At 42.1% G+C, this 18,961-nt stretch overlaps 1 protein-coding gene across 2 annotated transcripts; it reads right to left on the reverse strand.

Moving 5' to 3' along the window:
* Positions 1–259: 259 nt before the first annotated feature.
* Positions 260–16,866, reverse strand: PPIL4 (peptidylprolyl isomerase like 4). Of its 2 annotated transcripts, none has more exons than XM_080998576.1 (13): positions 16,149–16,866; positions 14,164–14,231; positions 13,770–13,834; positions 12,916–13,033; positions 11,937–12,079; positions 11,002–11,098; positions 9,342–9,458; positions 8,894–9,018; positions 6,916–6,982; positions 5,817–5,928; positions 4,797–4,893; positions 3,715–3,850; positions 260–1,095 (listed from the first exon to the last, which is right to left on the reverse strand). In XM_080998576.1, exons 1-13 carry the CDS (start codon positions 16,216–16,218, stop codon positions 904–906), a joined length of 1,407 nt encoding a protein of 468 aa, XP_080854702.1. In that variant the 5' UTR covers positions 16,219–16,866; the 3' UTR covers positions 260–903. The 2 variants fall into 2 exon arrangements, with proteins under 2 accessions (XP_080854702.1, XP_080854703.1); XM_080998577.1 differs by having other exon boundaries at positions 260–1,092; positions 16,149–16,858.
* Between the last annotated feature and the right edge of the window lie 2,095 nt (positions 16,867–18,961).

Below are 18,961 nucleotides of genomic sequence, written 5' to 3' on the forward strand. Positions count from 1 at the left end.
GGACTAAGCCAGTCACTAGCAGGGCATGACTTGGTCTTCTCCAATTCTGTTGTTGGCTTCTGAAGAAAGGATTCTTTTCTCATACCCTCTAAAGTGACATAGAGAAACTTCAGTGCTAGTGTGGAGTTTGCTTGTTGCTTGCCTTGCAATAACTACAAAGTGCAGAGACTTCTTCCTGCCATGAATCTAGATCTCTGCATATAGAAAACAGCTTCAGGGAGAAGTGTGTAGGTATTAAAAAACAAACAAACAAACATGCTTCTGAATTATGAAATGTGTATTGTAAAAGATGGCCTTTTAGTGAAGGCCTCACACAACCAAAGGAATTTAGAGCTACTTTGCACGTGACAAGGTCTCTACTTTGATATCAGTTCTGTCTAGGAACTGGATGTACCAACTGTGTATACAGCATGTGTAATTAAGACGCGCAACACTACTTCAATACATGTAGCAGGAAGCCCTAACTGGAAGCAGGTTTCCATGGCAAAATAAAGCCCACTTCTGTCACATATAATGACACACCCTTCAGTTGCATGCAGTTTCCTATACAGAAAAGATAAAGTAGGAAATTAATTATGAATCAAGTAACTCTTAAGAGCTGACAAAAATAATGTTTTAACAGCTGACATTACTAAGGTTCCTTTTTGGTGGGTGGTGTCTGTAATAAATCAAATAATGTGGTGGTCTTGTCACCATTCCACTGTAAACTGAAAACAAAATGCTTTAACTCCCCCCCCCCCCAATACAGTCAAAATTTTACTAAATTCCACATTATAGGATGTCATCCTATAGAGCCCCAGGATCAAAAGTCAAAAAGGAAGACTGAAGGGTCTTTGGGGAGTGGTTGTTGGTCTCAAAGGCAGAAAAGCACTGGGGGAAGAGTTTGTTTTTCTTAATCCTCATTCATCTGTACTTGGACTTCTCCTTCTCTCTGGATTTCTTAGGGCTTCTGGCTTTCCTCTTTTCCTCGTATTTGTCCTTTGACTTTCGGTATCGGTCATCTCTATCCCAAGACTGGCTACGGCTACGGCTGCGCCGCCTCTCTCGCTTTTCGTTTTTTCTTTTCTCTTCTTTCTGCCTTCGGTCAAGGTCCTGCTTTAAGAAATGTAGAGAGAGTTGTAAGGATTAGAAAGGGCTAGGAATGACACAAATTAATTTGAAAAGAATACACAAGCTTGCAATGACATAATTCAGAATCAGATGTAAATGCATTCAGAGCTTACAGCATTCTTTTTGGGTCTGTGGCAAAAGATCAGTTGCATGAACAGCCTTCCTCTCAAACCATCTTTGGATACAACCTATTATCAGCAATGTGTGGCTGAATTAAAGTGGTTGCTTCATTCACCTGGTTTTTGAACCGTGTAAAGTTAGGTTTCTGCAGCAAGGACCACTTGCTTTAGCAAAAGAATACAGAAGCAAAATTTATCATGGGCAATTTTAAAAACTTTAAAACTCTCCCTTCCTTATACAAGAATGTAGTTTCCTAATAATAATTTCACCATATCTGTTATCTCTACCCCACCCCAAGTATTGTCATTAGTAAAATAGATTCAACCAACATAACTTGTATAAATAGTGGATGAGGAAAGTATGCATGTTTCACAGGCTTTGTATGCTTACCTTTCCTTTGCTTCAGTCCAACAAAAGTGAAAAATCTAAGCCTGATTCCAAAAATCAAGCATGTTTTACAGGATCAAGAAATGTAATATATATCTGTTATATTTTGTGGCATGTGTGCTCTGAACTTTTGATGCTGTTGTTCAACACTGTATTATTCAATGCCTTTCCTTTTAAAACAAATGAAGTCTACTACTATTTTTTTTAATTTGCTTGGTTTTGAAAAAGGACATGAAGAAAGAGATGGTATCAATAAATCATACAGGAAACATCCAGTATAAGAAAGCAAGGGTGGAATTGTTTGAGGCAGGAGACCTTCAGACAGCTGAGAATGGTGCAGCTGTAGGAGCCAAGGTCATGGAAAGAATATATTGGGATATGAGAGCAGAAAGTAAAGTGCTGGAATGGGAAAAGCGGATAAAGCTTAAACTCATGAACCAGAAAGCAAAAGGAGAAGAGAAACAGCAGCAAAGAGAAATGTGGCAGCAAAGAACACGCCAGCCCAGAAGAAAAGCTGCTGTATTAACTTGCTCCTTAAAAGAGAAGTGCAATCAGATCCAGAGCACTTATTTCTGCAAATATGCTACCTGCACCAGCATCAGCTTCGTTTCAGCTGGACCAGAGTTTGCAGCAGCTACACCGTCACTAACTGTGAAAACTACCATCTGAATCCATTTCTGAATCCATTTCTGATGCCACAGGACCAGAGGTAGATCCTGAGTGATGAACCTGTGGCCCTGCAGAAACTGGTTGGCAACAACTATTATCCCTGACCATTGGCTATGTTGACTAGGACTAATGGGAGCTGGGAGTCGAGCAACATCTGGAGGGCCACAAATCCCCTATTCTTGAGCTACATGACAAATTGTATCTATGCTGGAAGAAATGTAAACAACGCTCCTAAAAGACATGGGAAAGCTGATCCTGAGCTGAGAAAATGAATCAATTAAAAAAGGCCTGATTTTGTGTAATATGTTTCGGCTGTATGGCAGAATTCAGCAACCTGGTGCATCTAGATTTTTTTGGGACACCCAATGCCCATCTGTCCTAACTAGGATAGTCAATAGTTAGGGATAATGAGATTTGTAGTCCAGAATAATCTGGAGGGTCACAGTTTTACCTCCCATGATCTGGCTCTTCTGGCTAATAACCTGATATAGATGGATATTGCCACTCTGGAGATGGAGAATGCATTGTGGAGACATGGGCTTCGGTCCTAACACTGTTGAACAATTCACATTCTTTGACATGCAAATGCCCACTTGCTTACTTTCTCTAAAAAGAGAAGAAACGAGGACTGGTATCATACAGGAATCTTCTAAAAGGGTGGCTTATGAAGAAAATCTCAATCTAATTGTGCAACCAATGTGCTAAATTATGCAGCAGCTGTGGAGCATTGTGAACGGTATGTGGCAGCAACAGCAGCACTCTGACCCAAATATGCTCCAGTTTGGCGTGCAAGGAAGGCTGGCATCTAAGTGGCTGAAGCTTTCAAATAGAAATGATTGTACAGAGCTCTTGAAAGGAAGAAGGTAGAGACCAAGAGCATCTCTGTAGGACAGCCAAAGTAGTGGGAGAAACCAATAAGAGTTCTGTAGAAGTGGCAAGGCTACATGTGGGGCCAACAAGGAGGAAGTATAAATGGTCAGTGAGATGTGGGGAAAAGGTTAACGTATATATGAAAGTAGCAAAATCAGGAGCTGACTTTCGGCTGAGATTATGCAGACAAGAACTGGACAATGTTAGAACATTTCACAATACAGTGATACCTTGGGTTAAGTACTTAATTCGTTCCGGAGGTCCGTTCTTAACCTGAAACTGTTCTTAACCTGAAGCACCACTTTAGCTAATGGGGCCTCCCGCTGCTGCTGCGCCGCCGGAGCACGATTTCTGTTCTCATCCTGAAGAAAAGTTCTTAACCCGAGGTAATACTTCTGGGTTAGCGGAGTCTGTAACCTGAAGGGTATGTAACCCGAGGTACCACTGTATATCTACTGAGTGTTGACTGAAGTGTGATGAAAACATTCCATGCATCTGACCCAATGTTTCCCTGATGCAGCAACACATCATTAAACTGAAAGGACAAGAGCCCAGCACCTTAGACTTTTTGGACCTCTTCTCATCCTCATCGGTATCATCTGAATGGTGGCGTTTCTTCTTCTTTTTATCAGAGTGCCTGTGACTTGTTTTGCCGTCATCCTCTTCCTCCTCCAATACAAGGTCATATCTTGAGCTAGAGCAGTCTGTTAAGGAAAGCTTGGGAGACCGATATTAGGGTTAGCCAACAAGTTGGCCAACAGAGTAACACCTCGCAGCACTATCAGGCAAAAACATGAGTGAACGGGATCCAGGAGAATAAAATGACAAACTAAAATGGTCCACTTCAGTGTACCTCTGGAATCATTTCTGGAAGGTCAAAGCCAGCGAATGCACATTATCATTTTAACTGCATAACAAAAACAAATGCCACCCCCCACCCCATTTCACAGCTATTCTAAGGCACAATTCAAATGGCACAAGTAGGGAACAAAAGCTGTCAAAAGATATTTCTGCATAGAGATGATGGTTAGACTCCATGTCACAGCATCTGTAATGGGTTCACTATGTGGTTCAGCCAGATTGTACAGTAAGACGATCCAGGCAAGCATCATCAAGTCTGAGGGAGGCAGCACTGGCAGGGCAATTAGAACACACAGAGCTCCCACTATATGAAAACATGCATTTTTAAAAGTTAACTACTCTGATTCGAACCACAGCCTGAGGATGGAGCTGCTCTGTTTTGAAGCCCACAAAGCTGGAATATGGCCCAAAACAGACATTTAGCTGGGGCTATTTTGTTTTGGTCAAGGAGTTGGAAACGCCAATTGAAAAGTGATTTCCACATTTCTAAATTCAACTAAGATTTTAACTAAATCAGTGAATTAAAATTTTACATGCACAATTACATCGCAAAGGAGTTTACATACAAAAACTACTAGTCTGAGAAACAGTTATTAGAAGTTAAGGTAATAAAAATCTATCTACCAAATTCAAGGTAAAATGTTTTTGCAATCCCACTGCAAGATTCCAATAAACTAGAAACATATACCATGCGTATCCAGGTTGTAGCCTTTTTACTCATAAATAGTAAAATGGGAGTTTTTAAAAATAACATACAATTATTTAGTTGCAAAGGATACTCTTGCTTTGGCTTCACCTTCTCCTTCAAACTTAATTTAGGAGTTTTATCACGGTCCTTTTCATATTCTTTGAAATCATCCTTAGTATACTTCCCACCTGTTTATAGGAAGAGAGATAAGCTGCCATTGATCTTGAATGCAAGTAAGACAAAAATCACAAGTCGCCTCCGCACCCCAAATTTTAAATTGTCAAAATAATAAATAATATAAAACTTTTTAAAATGTGGGAGAGAGGGAAAATTCACTGCTTAAGTGAGTATCTTTAGCTATGTGCTGCCATCTTATGGTTCAAGGTCACAAAATGCAAATGGCTAAATACTTTGTAGAGTTGAGGTTCCAAGCTAGCAAGAAGGGACTATTCAGCAAAGAAAGAGAATTGAGAGAAAGGACTCCTGCTAAAACAGTCATTAATGTCTCTCTTTCTTGGTCTACAGATTCTCATGCACGGCAGAGCATATGTGCAGCTGCACACCAAAACTCCACCACATTCTCATCTGCCTAACAGAAGCTCTGAATGTTTGGGTATGTCTGTGAGTCTCAGTACAAAGAATAAGTAGATTTTTAGAAAGGTAGTCAAAAAGTTTGAGAAACATTCACTTTCAATGCTCATTGCCTCCCAGTTCCCCCAGCTTCTACTGGCTGCTACCATTAGGGATCCCACAAGTGGCTCTCCTGATTGTCTGCATATTTGGTGGCTAGCTGACTTGGCTAACAGAACTAGGGAGGGGCACCCCTGTTCATTCTAACACCTTCCCACCAGCCTGGTGTAAGGGAGAGAGTTGGATTGCTTTGCCCTTATTCTCCACCAGCACAAAATACTATACACTGCCAAATTTGAGAAGCAGGGTATTTATAGGATGCTAACTGGGAAGAGATCACATTTTATGGTTGTTTGGCAATTTCATAACTAGCAAACCTGAACATGACTGCATCAAAAGCTAATGTTTGTCTGCTCTCCTAAAGGAGAACTGGTGGTTATAATAAAAAAGAGTTATAGATATAATGCGTAAAATAAATTACCTTTTCCTTTCCATTTAATCTTTGCAACAGACTGGCTAAAATCCACATGTATCCGCCTGTCATCTATTAAAACATTATCCATCTTAAAGTAAGCTTTCTCACAGTCTTCTTCCTGGTACACGTTTCAGAGAAATGTAAAGTTAAAATTAGAAAATGACATTTAAAAATAAACCTGCAACAGCAGTATATGAATGGAAAAAGGAAATTCCAGTAGCTTAAAAGTCCATGAAGTCCTCATGCTTCGGATGAGGAACACCAACTGTTGTGCTGGCACAGTGATATGTGTCATCCATGATTGTAGAGATTTGTTTCAACTTAAAATGTTTGGTATCAAGTTTGCGTAATGAAACCCCAAATGTTTCTACACGGTGGTTATCCAAAACTGCACTAATCTAGCTATCTGTATGGTCAAGGAATCCAAAACCATTTCTGCCACAGCCCTGTGCAACCTACACAACCACAACATCACTACACGTCTATGAGGAGACTTTAAGAGAAGCAAATCAAGAGCCTGGTTCTTCCCATGCATTAAGAACTGTCAAGCCATTTTCAATTTCTTAAATGCATAAACTAAACCAGAAATTGAAAGGAGCACAAGCAACATTCTCCCAGGATAACCAACTGTGGAATCAGGCACCCGAACAGGATCTGACTTTCTGAAAATTTAGGGAATATAACATTTACAACCATTAATTCTCTCACGATCCCAGTGAGACTGGTTACTGTAAACTGTATTTTATGAATGGGGATCTAAAGCTGAGAGGCAGTGACTTCCCAGAAGCCACAGAAATGAACCTACAGCAGAGCTCATTTGGATCTTCCCAGATGAGAATTATACACTATCCAGGACACCAGAATTGTTCCAGCAGAAAATACTTTCCTCAAACTCACAATAGAAGATTTGTCATTATAGATTTTGGGTGTGGGTGAGTTGTACTGGTGCTTTGAATGTCATAAGCTGCTCCACCTTTGTAATTTTATTAGCAGCATTATAAAACCATTTCATAAGAGACAGGTAGAACACACCTTTAGGTTTTACCCTCCTATAAAGATGCTACATAAAATGAACTGTGAGTACAGTTTTTGTGAGGCCACATACCTTTTCAAACTCGATGAAAGCATAGCAGAGGGATTCACCTGTCTTCCAATCTCGAATCACTTCACAACTGAAAAATGAGTAAAGCATTTTGTTCTGGAAATCGCAGGACGACGACAACAGTGGTATGATATCAATGGGCTGAAACCTTCCTCAACAAGTCCCCAAGAAAAACAGCTCTGTATCTGCTAACATGGATCACATTTTCTATACAGGACAGTGGTGCCTCGCAAGACGAAAAGAATCCGTTCTGTGAGTCTCTTCGTCTAGCGGTTTTTTCGTCTTGCGAAGCAAGCCCATTGACGGATTAGCGGATTAGCGCTATTAGCGGCTTTTAGCGGCTTATCAGCATATCGGATAAGCAGATAAGCGGCTTAGCGGCTTAGAAAAAGGGGGGGGAAAGGGGGGGAAACCGCAGGAACTCGCAAGACATTTTCGTCTTGCGAAGCAAGCCCATAGGAGCTTCGTTTTGCGAAGCACCTCCAAAACGGAAAACTCTTTCGTCTAGCGAGTTTTCCGTCTTGCGAGGCATTCGTCTTGCGGGGCACCACTGTACTAGCCATCGCTGTTAGGTCTAAAACCAGAAACAGAGGGCTGCCTCCTACATCACAAATTCTGGGTATAGAGTGGCTTCATAAGCAATTGTTGCATCAGAAACCACAAAATGCATAAGGATATGTGATAAAAATGCAGGTCTTGCGAAACCCAACATTATGATTTGGATCCAGACATCTTCGTCTGTGAATGGAAGTGCACCTTCCATTTGCAGGTAGAACTCTGCTCCAGAAGAACCTCCTGCTTTTCTCTCTGGGTGCTCCAACTGGTGGAAGCAGTGAGAAGAGGAGATCTTTCCCAATCTTCCCTTCCCGCTACAGCCCTCTCCCGTGAGGGTCCCTCATGCAGGAGGCATATGGGGAAGGAAGAATGAGCAAGAATTCCTTGCTCACTCCTTTTGCTCATGGGATAATCCAGTTAGCAGAGTTCCACTCTGTCCTAACAAAGCATTGCATAGGTAAAGCCCCTTCTCTGTGCACATACCGTATTTTTCGCTCTATAAGATGCACTTTTCCCCCTTCAAAAATTAAGGGGAAATGTGTGTGCGTCTTATGGATCGAATGCAGGCTGCTTGGCTTCAGCGACAGCAACGCGAAGCCTTCCGAAGCGCAGAGGGAGCGCTCCCGCCGTGCTCCGGAGGCTTTGCGTTGTTTTCGCTGAAGCTGCCTGAAGCCTCCGGAGCGCAGCGGGAACTCCTGCTGCGCTCCGGATGCTTCAGGCAGCTATCCCCAAAGCCTTCGGAGCGCAGCGGGAGCTCCCACTGCACTCCGGAGGCTTCGGGTTGCCTTCACTGAAGTCTGGAGAGCGAGAGGGGTCAGTGCACACCAATCCCTCTTGCTCTCCAGGCTTTGCTTCGCTGGAGAGGTGCTGAGCAGAGAGGGGGATAATTTTTTCCCCTGTTCTCCCCCTCTAAAACAGGGTGCATCCTATGGTCGGGTGCGTCCTATAGAGCGAAAAATACGGTGCCTCCCTTCCCACTCTGTCCCATAGCCCCTGGGGCACTCTTCTAGGGATCAGACAGCAGCACGCTTGAAAGAGGTAGAATTCAAAAGTGAATTGACAAGAAAAGGCAGGGAGAGAAGAGGACGAAAAAGTGCATCTAGGGGAAAAAGGACTCTCGGAAGGAGAGGGAAAGATGCTGCACAACTTCTTGTGATACCATGTTTCCCCTAACTTTGTTACTACACATGCTGAAGGGGAAGGCAGCCAACAAGCACTTTCTTCCAGCCATAGTAAAATTCCTGACTCTCACCCACCAGCACCCGCCTCCGCTGTTCAAGTCTTAAAAATTTCTAAAATAGCCAAAGGTTGAAATAAAAGATTTATGACTGAAACAAACTGAAAGCAGAGCAATCAGTCCCAGAAAGGAAGAGTTTTAAAATTACTTGCAAACTTTTTGCTTCTTGTGCCGATTTTCAATAATTACCTTTTTATTTGTCCGAATCGGGAAAATATGATTTCAAGGTCTTCATCTGTTGTCACAGGATTAAGTTTGCAAACAAACAAGACATTTTCAGGAGGCTTGATATCTGCATCAGGCAAGTCTCCAACCTGGAATACAAGTGTGATATGAGAGGAGATTTTAGTCCCACTTTATACAGAATCTCGGGCAAGTTACATTTAGACATGTTTTGACATGTAATTATTTAACATATACAACCTTTTAAGCATGCATAAAATCCTTCTGATTTATCTTTATGTCCCATTGCAAGATCAATTATTAGATTTTTTTAAAAAATTGAACCTACATCTAGATTCAACAGACAGTCCTAGTAATCATCATATCTGATGCTGCGACAGCTTTATTTATATTCACAAAAAGCACATGCATATCTGCAAGGCTGACTTTGAGTTAAATAATTGAACATATTTACCATTTCCAAAAGAATAGCCTTAGTTTTTGCTTCTTTCTCTGCCAGAATTTCTTCCACTTCATCAACAGACCTTCCTTTGAAGTCATCAATCTCCTCATCAGCTCCTATTCTTCCACTCTGTCTTATATTTAAAACAAATAAAAGAAAAACAGCTATTTAATAATATTTAGCCAGTGAGTATATATTGTTGCTTTTTTTCAATCCATTTGTGACTCAATGCATAGCTGAACTGAAACTAACTTTACTGCTTGAACACTAATTTTAAACATACACAGGAAGACATACAGAAGCACTTTACACTTGTGAGTTCAAGCTTAAGAGATTGATTACAGTCCTGTCCACAGTACAGTCATACTTTGGCTCCTGAACAAATCGGCTCCCGAATGATCAAACCCGGAAGTGAGTGTTCCGGTTTTTGAACGATTTTTGGAAGCCGAATATCCGGTATGGCTTCTGATTGGCTGCAGGATGCTCCTGCAGCCAGTTGGAAGCCACACTTTGGTTTCCAAATGTTTTGTAAGTCGGACGGACCTCCGGAACAGATTCCGTTCGACTTCCAAGGTACAACTGTACTGTGTAGCTTACCCTTTTTGAAATTATACACTCAGCAAAATGTAAGCAGTTAGCACAGGTTTACATATATCACAATAATCTATATTGTGAACCACCAGACACGAACATGCTTGATGACAATTATAGCAGTTAATTTGTATTTTTCTCCTAGTATGAGTTACAGGATGACCCTTATTTTTCTCAATTCCACAATGAATGCACCAATTGTTCTCCCCATTTTCTTCACCTTTTAAAACCTGGACAGGGGAGGGGTGTAGATGCAGTTCCATTTCTGAAGTTCAAGGCAGCAGTGTATCTATAAACCTAAAGTTGCCTGCCATATTAATGTCTGAAGCACAGGCATATAAACCTGCGCCTTAGGAGGCATAGCTACATAATGTGGCATGGATAGCACATGTGCCTGTTTGCCTGTGAAGACACTTATCCTCCTCCTTATCTTTGGTCAGACATATGCCTTCTTTGGAAAATACACAGGTATATCTTTTACATTTCACATATTGCACCTCCATGTTTCTGCAGGCATTGGGTTGTGTGCAGCCATGCATTCCAAATAAAAATGGAAGATATACCCAGAAATAACAATTTTAATAATCTGACTGCTTGAATGTTTCAGCCCTTGAAAATATAAATTCTTTCACATCGCAAAGTGTTAGCGCCAGTCTAACATAGTTTAATCAGAGGTTGATGGATGCCTTTCAGGATAGGCTTTTTTTTATGACACTGCTTATTGAATTGGGAGGAAAGCAGCAGGTGGAGGGAGAATCTCTCTCTGGGAACATTCCTCATACAACTCAGAGCTCCAAAAAATGCACTCTGCTGAAACTGAAAAACACACATTACTATTGTCCTTGAAGACGATTCATTGTCAAGACACAGCTTGATTTTTGTTTCAGTAGTAAACTTTCCATCTCCACCAGTTCAGGTTCACTTTTTTCTTTTTGTTTTACTCTTCTTTTCATTTTGCATATGTTGAATGGGCACCATGATTAAGGACTGAGGGTTTGTGTGATGGTGATAAATATTCCTTGTTTATCTATTTTCTGATTTCCCTCTCCAGTATCAAAAGACATTAAATAGCAACACTCACATCCAACTGTTCCTTGGTAGGCTCTGGTGAACGATCTGGTATTGCCAAACCAGGAGGGTCATCAAATGGATCATCCAAGATCACTGTATGGTTTATCCTAGACAACAATTGCAGTAAAAGTAAAGGATAATTTCATGCATATGTGTGCATTGTGGCAACAAATGCATCAGTAAAATACACTCACACACTAACCTCTCAGATGGATAATCAGAATCTGTAAGAAAGTCAGGTCATTTGCAAAGTATGTATGTCAAGTATGGCACACAGCCAGACAGGCAATGAACAGAGCATCACTGTATAGTGCAGGGCTCTTGCCGTTTCCCAAAAGCATGTGAGCTGGCTTTTGTGGAGGAAGGTTCAGATCCTACTGCAGCATATGACTGCAGAGATATTCTCTTGGCTAAAACAGAAGGCAAATCATATTTGGCCAGTTCATAAGACTGTCGCAAAATAGCCAAGAGCTGATGGTCATACAACTGACTGGCAACGATTTCAGAACAGACCCCCCCAAAAAGTTAAGAAAAATACCATCATGTAATACACAACTGAGGTCACTTGGCAATAAAAAGCAGCATATAAACACATTAAATAAATAATAAAAACATTATTTTGTGGAATTCACTGCTTCTGAAGATGGTCATTGTAACTAGTTTGATTGCCTTTGAAAGATGAGTTCATTGAGGATAGGTCTAGCAAAAACGTTTGGCATGATAGGCCAAATGGACCCTCCAGTGCCAGAGGTGGTATACCACTGATCAGAAGGTATTGGGATGCGGCAGTTGGGAACAGGTACTGATTGCTATGTCCTGCATGTGGACCTCTCAAAAGAACCTGGCAGACCCCTGAGGGGGATGCTGGACTAGAAAGACCATTGGGTCTGATCAAGCAGGGATTTTCTGATATATGTAGCCTATAAAAGCAAAACAGAGTCAAACCTGATGTCTTGATATGGAACAAAATCCTTGTCAACGAAGGCTTCATTAATTTTCATCAACACATCCATGCCTTCTGTTACTTCACCGAAGACTGTATGTACACCATTCAAGTAATCTAGGTCGTCTCCTGTGGTAATAAGAAACTAAAAAACCCCAAAACTATTTTGAGTTAACTGCATGGTGGAAATCTCCAGGTATTTTAAGATGTTTCCTTTGAGACTGTTTGCTATCAACAGCAGCTTTCAATATCATCAATCATTGTATATTCTGAACGGGATTAGGAACTACAGGCAATATATAGTTTTCTCTGGAGGGCAGGTTCCAGAAGAGAGGCTATTGTAATATGTTATGTGTTACATGTGGGGCTGCCTTTTAAGATGATTTGGAAACTTCAGCTAGGACAAAATATAGAAGCCTGCCTGTTAATAAGTGCAGACTGATATTCACATGCAAGTTTTGAAACATCTGCACTGTTGCCGGTTGCTGTCCAGTACCATTTGGAAATATTGGTTCTCTGTTTTAGGTCCTGACTCTCTCAGGGATCATCAGCTTTGATATTTCCCTCCCCTCCCAAAGATTACACATTTACATTTTTATGCCTTTCCAAACCTAAGAGTCATGTAAAAATCTAACACATTTTAAAATTTACATAATTGCCACAAGTTTAAGAACCATCTCATCTTGCTTGACACTGTGAACAAGTAAAAGAAAGACAATACTGTATAGGAATTTTGTGCATGTGCTTTATGGTGGTTTTTAGAGTCAATGCTCTTCTATTACCCACAATGTCAATCTATGTAAGTATTAGTTTTGGTTTTTAATGTTGTGTCAAGTCTTGTTAGTAGCTGTTCTTTAAGAACATATCTGTATCATGTGCATGGATTATGCCCAGTCAAATCGTTATTTTAATTCTTTGTGGCATCACTCCATTCACTTATCCCAAGTTTCTTGTAAGACTCTTCCAGTACTGTGGACTGACCTGAGATCCATGCTGATCACTGCCATTGTTCACCATTGACACTGTACCCCTTTTCTTGTGTTTAATTCTTGGCACTTTTTCTGTTTCAAAAAATCTAGCTTGGTCCCCATACAATTTGCTGAAACACACAAAGGTAATATTCAGACAAAAAAACTAAACAAATGTTATAGTCTACTTACATCTTTCCTCCACATGGATATAAAATGATCAGTTATTGGCGGTGCTCATAATACTGCTAATTAGTGTTTTAAACTTCATTACAAGTGCCTCAGTCCAACAATCAGTTTAAAATGCTCCAATATGCATGCAAAGCTCTTCTATTAAGATCATCACTATTTGTTTCAATAGGAGACCAAGATGCAAACATATTCCTTTCAAATGAATAGGGTACATAAAATAATGTAGGAGCTCTCTGTGTGCCTAAGAAACTCTTAATCGGGTAACAACACCCACGTTCACAAGCTTTTAGAACTGCTTTTAGAAAAACAATACATTTGCCTTGATCTGTCAAGCTTGCATCTAGTTCCATGTGTTCAAAGGAGTGGTGTGAATCTTGTTGGACTGGCTACGGAGATGAGAAAAATATTCATTTCCATTTTTAAAAGAGTAATGTTCCATACAAGGGACTCTCCCTTCTTTCGACAGCTGAACACAAAATTTGTCAGCATTACTGGAGGGGGAAGAACACCTAAGATAGACAGTCCAGATAAGGTCTATTGGTCTTTCTCCTGGGTTTAATTACCCAATGAACTGTCCATTCCAATGCATGTTTACTTGGGCAAAGGTCCCACGGTGTCCAAAGAGACTCACTTCCTGGTAAGCATACACAGACTCAAGATCTAAATGAAACTCACCAAAAAATTGATTCACCTCCACGGCCAGTCCCCTGTGGGTCTCCAGTTTGTATGATAAAATCTCTCTGAATGAATGCAAAGCACATATAAAAAGTTCTTTAATGCTATCTATCACCATCGTTTATTTATTATTATTATTATTATTATTATTATTATTTATTAAATTTATATACCACCCCTTATCCAAAGATCACAGGGCAGTTTACGAGTTTTAGAAAAATAGGTTTATTAAAATTTACTGCTTGCACTGACATTTGTATGATGCAGACTGCAAAGCTATTATTTCCAATATACAGTACAGGTGAAGTGAGCTAAGATCTCCTAGGTCTAAGTTCAACTCTCTTTATCAGCTGTATAGCACAAAATCTTAAAATCAATCATAACAAATACTTACTTGTATATTATGTATAAGGCAGTAATTGTAATACTTGATTTTGCAGAGCTTCAGAAAATTCAGGCAAGCTGCAAGAAATTTAAAGCAAATGAACCAGTCTGCATGTTTTGCTTAATAAAAGAAACTTTCACTGCTCCTCCATTATATGTAAGAACAACAAAATCCACAACACATCAAGGCCTGCAGTAAGAGGCTAGTAGAAACAAACCCTGTGCCAAGGTTGTCACTCTAGTCAACCCTTAACAGAACTTTCAGAATAAAGAACTCATCCTGAGTAAAATAACAGTGAAAAGATGATGTTCAGATGTTAAATGGGGTTGCACTCCCTTTAAAGGAGCAAGTGTGCAGTTTAGGAATGCTTCTGGAACCACGGCTGTCATTGGAGGCACAAGTAGCCTGGATGGTGCAGCGTCTTCCACCAGCTTTGACCTAGATCAGGGGTCGGCAAGGTTTACCTCACTTGGACTGGTTCACTCCAGCGGAAATCCCTCTGTAGGCCAGATTGCACGCACGGCCTTAATTTCCGGTGTCTGCACAGACATGATTTCCGGTGTCTGCATAGATGCGATTTTTGGCACCTGAGCATAGACAGACGTGATTTCTGGCACTGCAGAAGTGAGTCCCCGCACTGCGCTGGTTTAGCACAGCGCACAGGGACTCGCCGAGAAGGCAGCTCAATGGCAGCTTGTGGGCTGGTTAAACAACCCCCATGGGCCACTTGTGGCCCATGAGCCTTAGGTTGTCTACCCCTGGCCTAGATGCTACTCTATCTGGACAGAGATAACCTAGCTTCACTTATTTATATGCTAGTAACCTCTAGGGTAAACTACTACAATGCTTTATACATGGGGCTGCCTCTGAAAACAGTTCAGAAGTTACACTGTTGCACAATTCAGTGGCCAGATTACTAACTGAGACCAGAGGTAAAGGGACCCCTGACCATTAGGTCCAGTTGCGGATGACTCCGGGTTTGCGACGCGCATCTCGCTTTACTGGCCGAGGAAGCCAGCGTACAGCTTCCAGGTCATGTGGCCAGCATGACTAAGCCGCTTCTGGCGAACCAGAGCAGCGCACGGAAACACTGTTTATCTTCCCGCTGGAGCAGTACCTATTTATCTACTTGCACTGCATGCTTTCGAACTGCTAGGTTGGCAGGAGCAGGGAGCGAGCAAGCCCTAGGCTCTGTGGTTTAACCCACAGCGCCACCCGCGTCCCTTACAGAACATCTGAGTACAGTACACCAATTATGTCCAGATTGCAATAGCTACTAATTAGTTTCTGTAATCACTTCAAAGTGCTTGTTTTGACCTATCAAGCCCTATAGTCAAGGCCCTCAAGGACCGCCTCTTCCCACATGAACAAATCCAGACCTTGCAGTATTTGTCCTACTCACATAGATAAACAATTAGAAAAACTTTGGTTCCTTAATCTTTGGGTGTCAAGCTACTGCCAAAGGCATGAGGCAAAACCAATAAACAAAGCAAAAGAAAGACGGTATTTTTAAAATAATCCTGGTAGAACTCCTGAAGAATCAACAAAAGTTGTCTCCTGGAAGCAACTGTACTTGTAGAAATATATATCCCAAGAGAGACTGTGCTAGATGATCTACGCTTTGCTCTCAGTATCTACAACATTGCAAAGGATGTTGTTTTGCTTCTAGAATGCACAGTCTAGCCCAGCCTTTCCCGACTTGGTGCCCTCTAAATTTGGGGGCCACAACTCCCTTCAGCCTCAACCAACATGGACTACGGGAGCTCTAGTCCAAAACATCTGGATGACACCCTCCCACCCCCAAAGGTGGGAGAAGGCAGGTCGGGCCACTTGAGGGCACACCACCTAGGTCCCAACCGGTGCAGCGCAGAAATGCAACGAGGGAGGAAAAACTCCATGGCGGCTCCTGAAGGCCGCGTCGGAGAGGGACACTCGGGAAAGGCATCTGCAGCCTGTTCGGCCTTCTGCTGGCGGACGCCGGAGCCTCCTCTCACCTCTCGGCCTCTCCTCCGTATACAAGTCGATCACCAGGTCTCCCAGCGTGGTTTCCAGGAGCACCGCCATGGCGCCTCGCTCCGCTTCCCGGCGGCCTCCCTCGCCCCGGAAGTAGCCGCCGCAGTGCCGCTCCGCCTTTTCCTCCCCTGCTTGGCAACAGACTCACGCGCTCAGAAGCCGCCGCCTCCGTTCACTTTAGGCACCATTTTGTGGCGGTGGTGCAAACCGCCCGGAGAAAACACTGGATTTCCTATAGGTGTGACTGGCCGGAGCGGGACCGGGACCAGCCTGTTCCCCATAAAACAGGTCGCAGCAGAGGCAGAAGCGTCTGCTCTTTCCGGCGAGGCAGGTCGTGCTTCGCGTGGTGAAGGCGCAGCGCACCTGCCTGGAAGTGACTGCAGCGCAAAGCTTCTGCCTGCAGTTCTGACCGGGGATCCGCTCGAGCATGGGATGCTTGAACTACCTGCGCGGACCTTAGCTGCCAGTGCAACCCGAGAACTGCTTCTAACCTGCGATAGAGTGGTGATTTTCATCGAGTTCCAGGAAGTCGCTTTCCACCACAGACTACAGACCCCATAGTATAATTGCATTGGCATTGGTGGGGCAAAGTTTCAAATGCTTTAAACTCACAAAAACACATTTTAAAAAACCACAATGACATAAATCCTTCCTTTCGCCCACTCACAACTGTTCGGAATTTCTCCATTGGCAGCTCTAACTTCTTTCTCCTGGAATTAAACAGCTTCAGAAGGAGCCTGGATGTTATGTCTCATAACAGCTTGGTCCCCATACAATTTGCTGAAACAAACAAAGGTAATATTCAGACAAAAAAACTACACAAATGTTATCGTCTACTTACATCTTTCCTCCACAAGAATAGAAAATGATCAGTTATTGGCGGTGCTTGTAATACTGGTAATTAGTGTTTTAAACGTCCTTATAAGGGCCTCAGTCCAATCAGTTTAAAATGCTCCAATATGGTTACAGCAGCTGGAAGCAGTGCCTGCAGCGCCGCGGCCGAACAAACCTCTCTGAATGCGCATAAATTGGGGAGGGGGCGCTGCCTGTACCTGACAGTAAATTGTGCTTTGTGGAGGGCATACACATATTTCACAAGAACACCACTGAACCTGCAATTTGCTGTTTCCCTTTCAATTGTTCCTTCCCTCTGAGCCACCAGGCATAGAAAAATTCAGGAGTTAAACCATGGGCGTAGCCAGGATTTTTGTTAGGGGGGGGCTGGACTTTTCGGGGTGGAGGCAGAACCGACGTAATTGTTCAGTTTGTTAAGTATTTCTATTGTTTTACTGTACTTGATCTAGGGGGGTGCAGCTGCCCCCTGCCCCCCCACTGGCTATGCTCATGAGTTAAACTGAGCAATGTAGGAGTAATGGCTAAGTAATTATTCATATGTCCCCATCAACATTCAACATAGCAACTATAAATCATTCACTAAACAAATGGAAAGAGATCCCAATAGGAATTGATTTGACAGAACGAAGTGGTTTAGGAGGAGTTATTGCCATCAATCCCATCCACAAATGACTCAACCGCATTACATTCACAAATTCTCAAAATACGTTTTTATTCTTGACAAGTTTAGATTCCCAGGTATGAACACTTTTTTTGTCGGGGTGGGGTGGGGATAAACTTCTTTCCATGCACACCTGGATTTTAATTACTACAGTACTTTCGTCCCATTAATAGACTGGCTTTATGCAGCACATTGATTTCAATGGGATTAGGCAATTTGGATCATGCAGCAAGCTGATTTATGTCCTGATAGTTAGTCCATGTGAAATGGACTAACATGCATTTTGCTTCATAGTAAATATTTTTTAAAACAAAAAACCTGATTTTTAGTGTGCTTTTTAAGACCCTCATGAAATGGCAAAACAGCCAAGTGTTGCACTCTTTTTAGAGAGGCAACCATACCCACCTTTAGAATAACAACTTACTCATTAACCCATTGCATTGGTAAGTGTGTTCATTGGGGTTCACTCTCAGGATTGCAGCGTCACAGCCTCTTAAGAACATAAGAGCCATCCGCTGGATCAGGCCAAGGGCCCATTTAGTCCAGCCTCCTGTTCTGACAGTGGCCAACCAGATGCCTGCAGGAAATCCCCAAGAAGGACTAGAGCAAGAGCACTCTCCCCTCCTGCAGTGTCCAGCAGCTGGCATTCAGAAGCACGTTGCCTCTCACCTTAGAGAGCACTAGCCATCATGGCTAGTCGCCACTGCATTGTTTACTCTTCCAGGTTCCTCTGCAATTACAACAGAGATGGCCTTTCCCAGGGTGACATTTCAACTTTGCAATTCTCTGCCCAGAGAAGCTTGCCTGGTGCCCACACTAATGTATTTCTGGTGCCAAGGAAAAACGTTTTTTGAATTCCCAGGCTTTTAAACTTTATCTGTTTTATTTGTTTTGTTTTGTTTTCCAAATAAAAATGCTGCCTTTTGCTTTGTTTCAACTTCCTGTTTTGTTTTTAGCATTATTCATTTCTGCTGTTTTTAACCCCACCTAAATAATATTCGAAGGCGGGGAAAAACTCTGTATGGTAATACACAAAAAGATAATGCTCTGGTGGGCATTATCAGGGGATGGATGCTGAGGAGCCTTCAGTGGTACCGTATGCACACTGAATAAAGCGGGATTTATTGCTGACTAAACCTGCATGCCTATTCTCATCTCTGCTAATTTGAGGAAGGAGGACTAATTTATTTGAGACAGGTTGCTCTTTCCCCCGCGCAAATCTCCTCTGAGCTGTTTGGCTCCAACTCCTAAGCCTTTCCCAAGGGAAACCTTTTTGAC

This window comes from Podarcis pityusensis (genome assembly GCF_964106645.2).
Source record: "Podarcis pityusensis genome assembly, chromosome: 3".
In the NCBI taxonomy this organism is placed as follows: Eukaryota; Metazoa; Chordata; class Lepidosauria; order Squamata; family Lacertidae; genus Podarcis; species Podarcis pityusensis.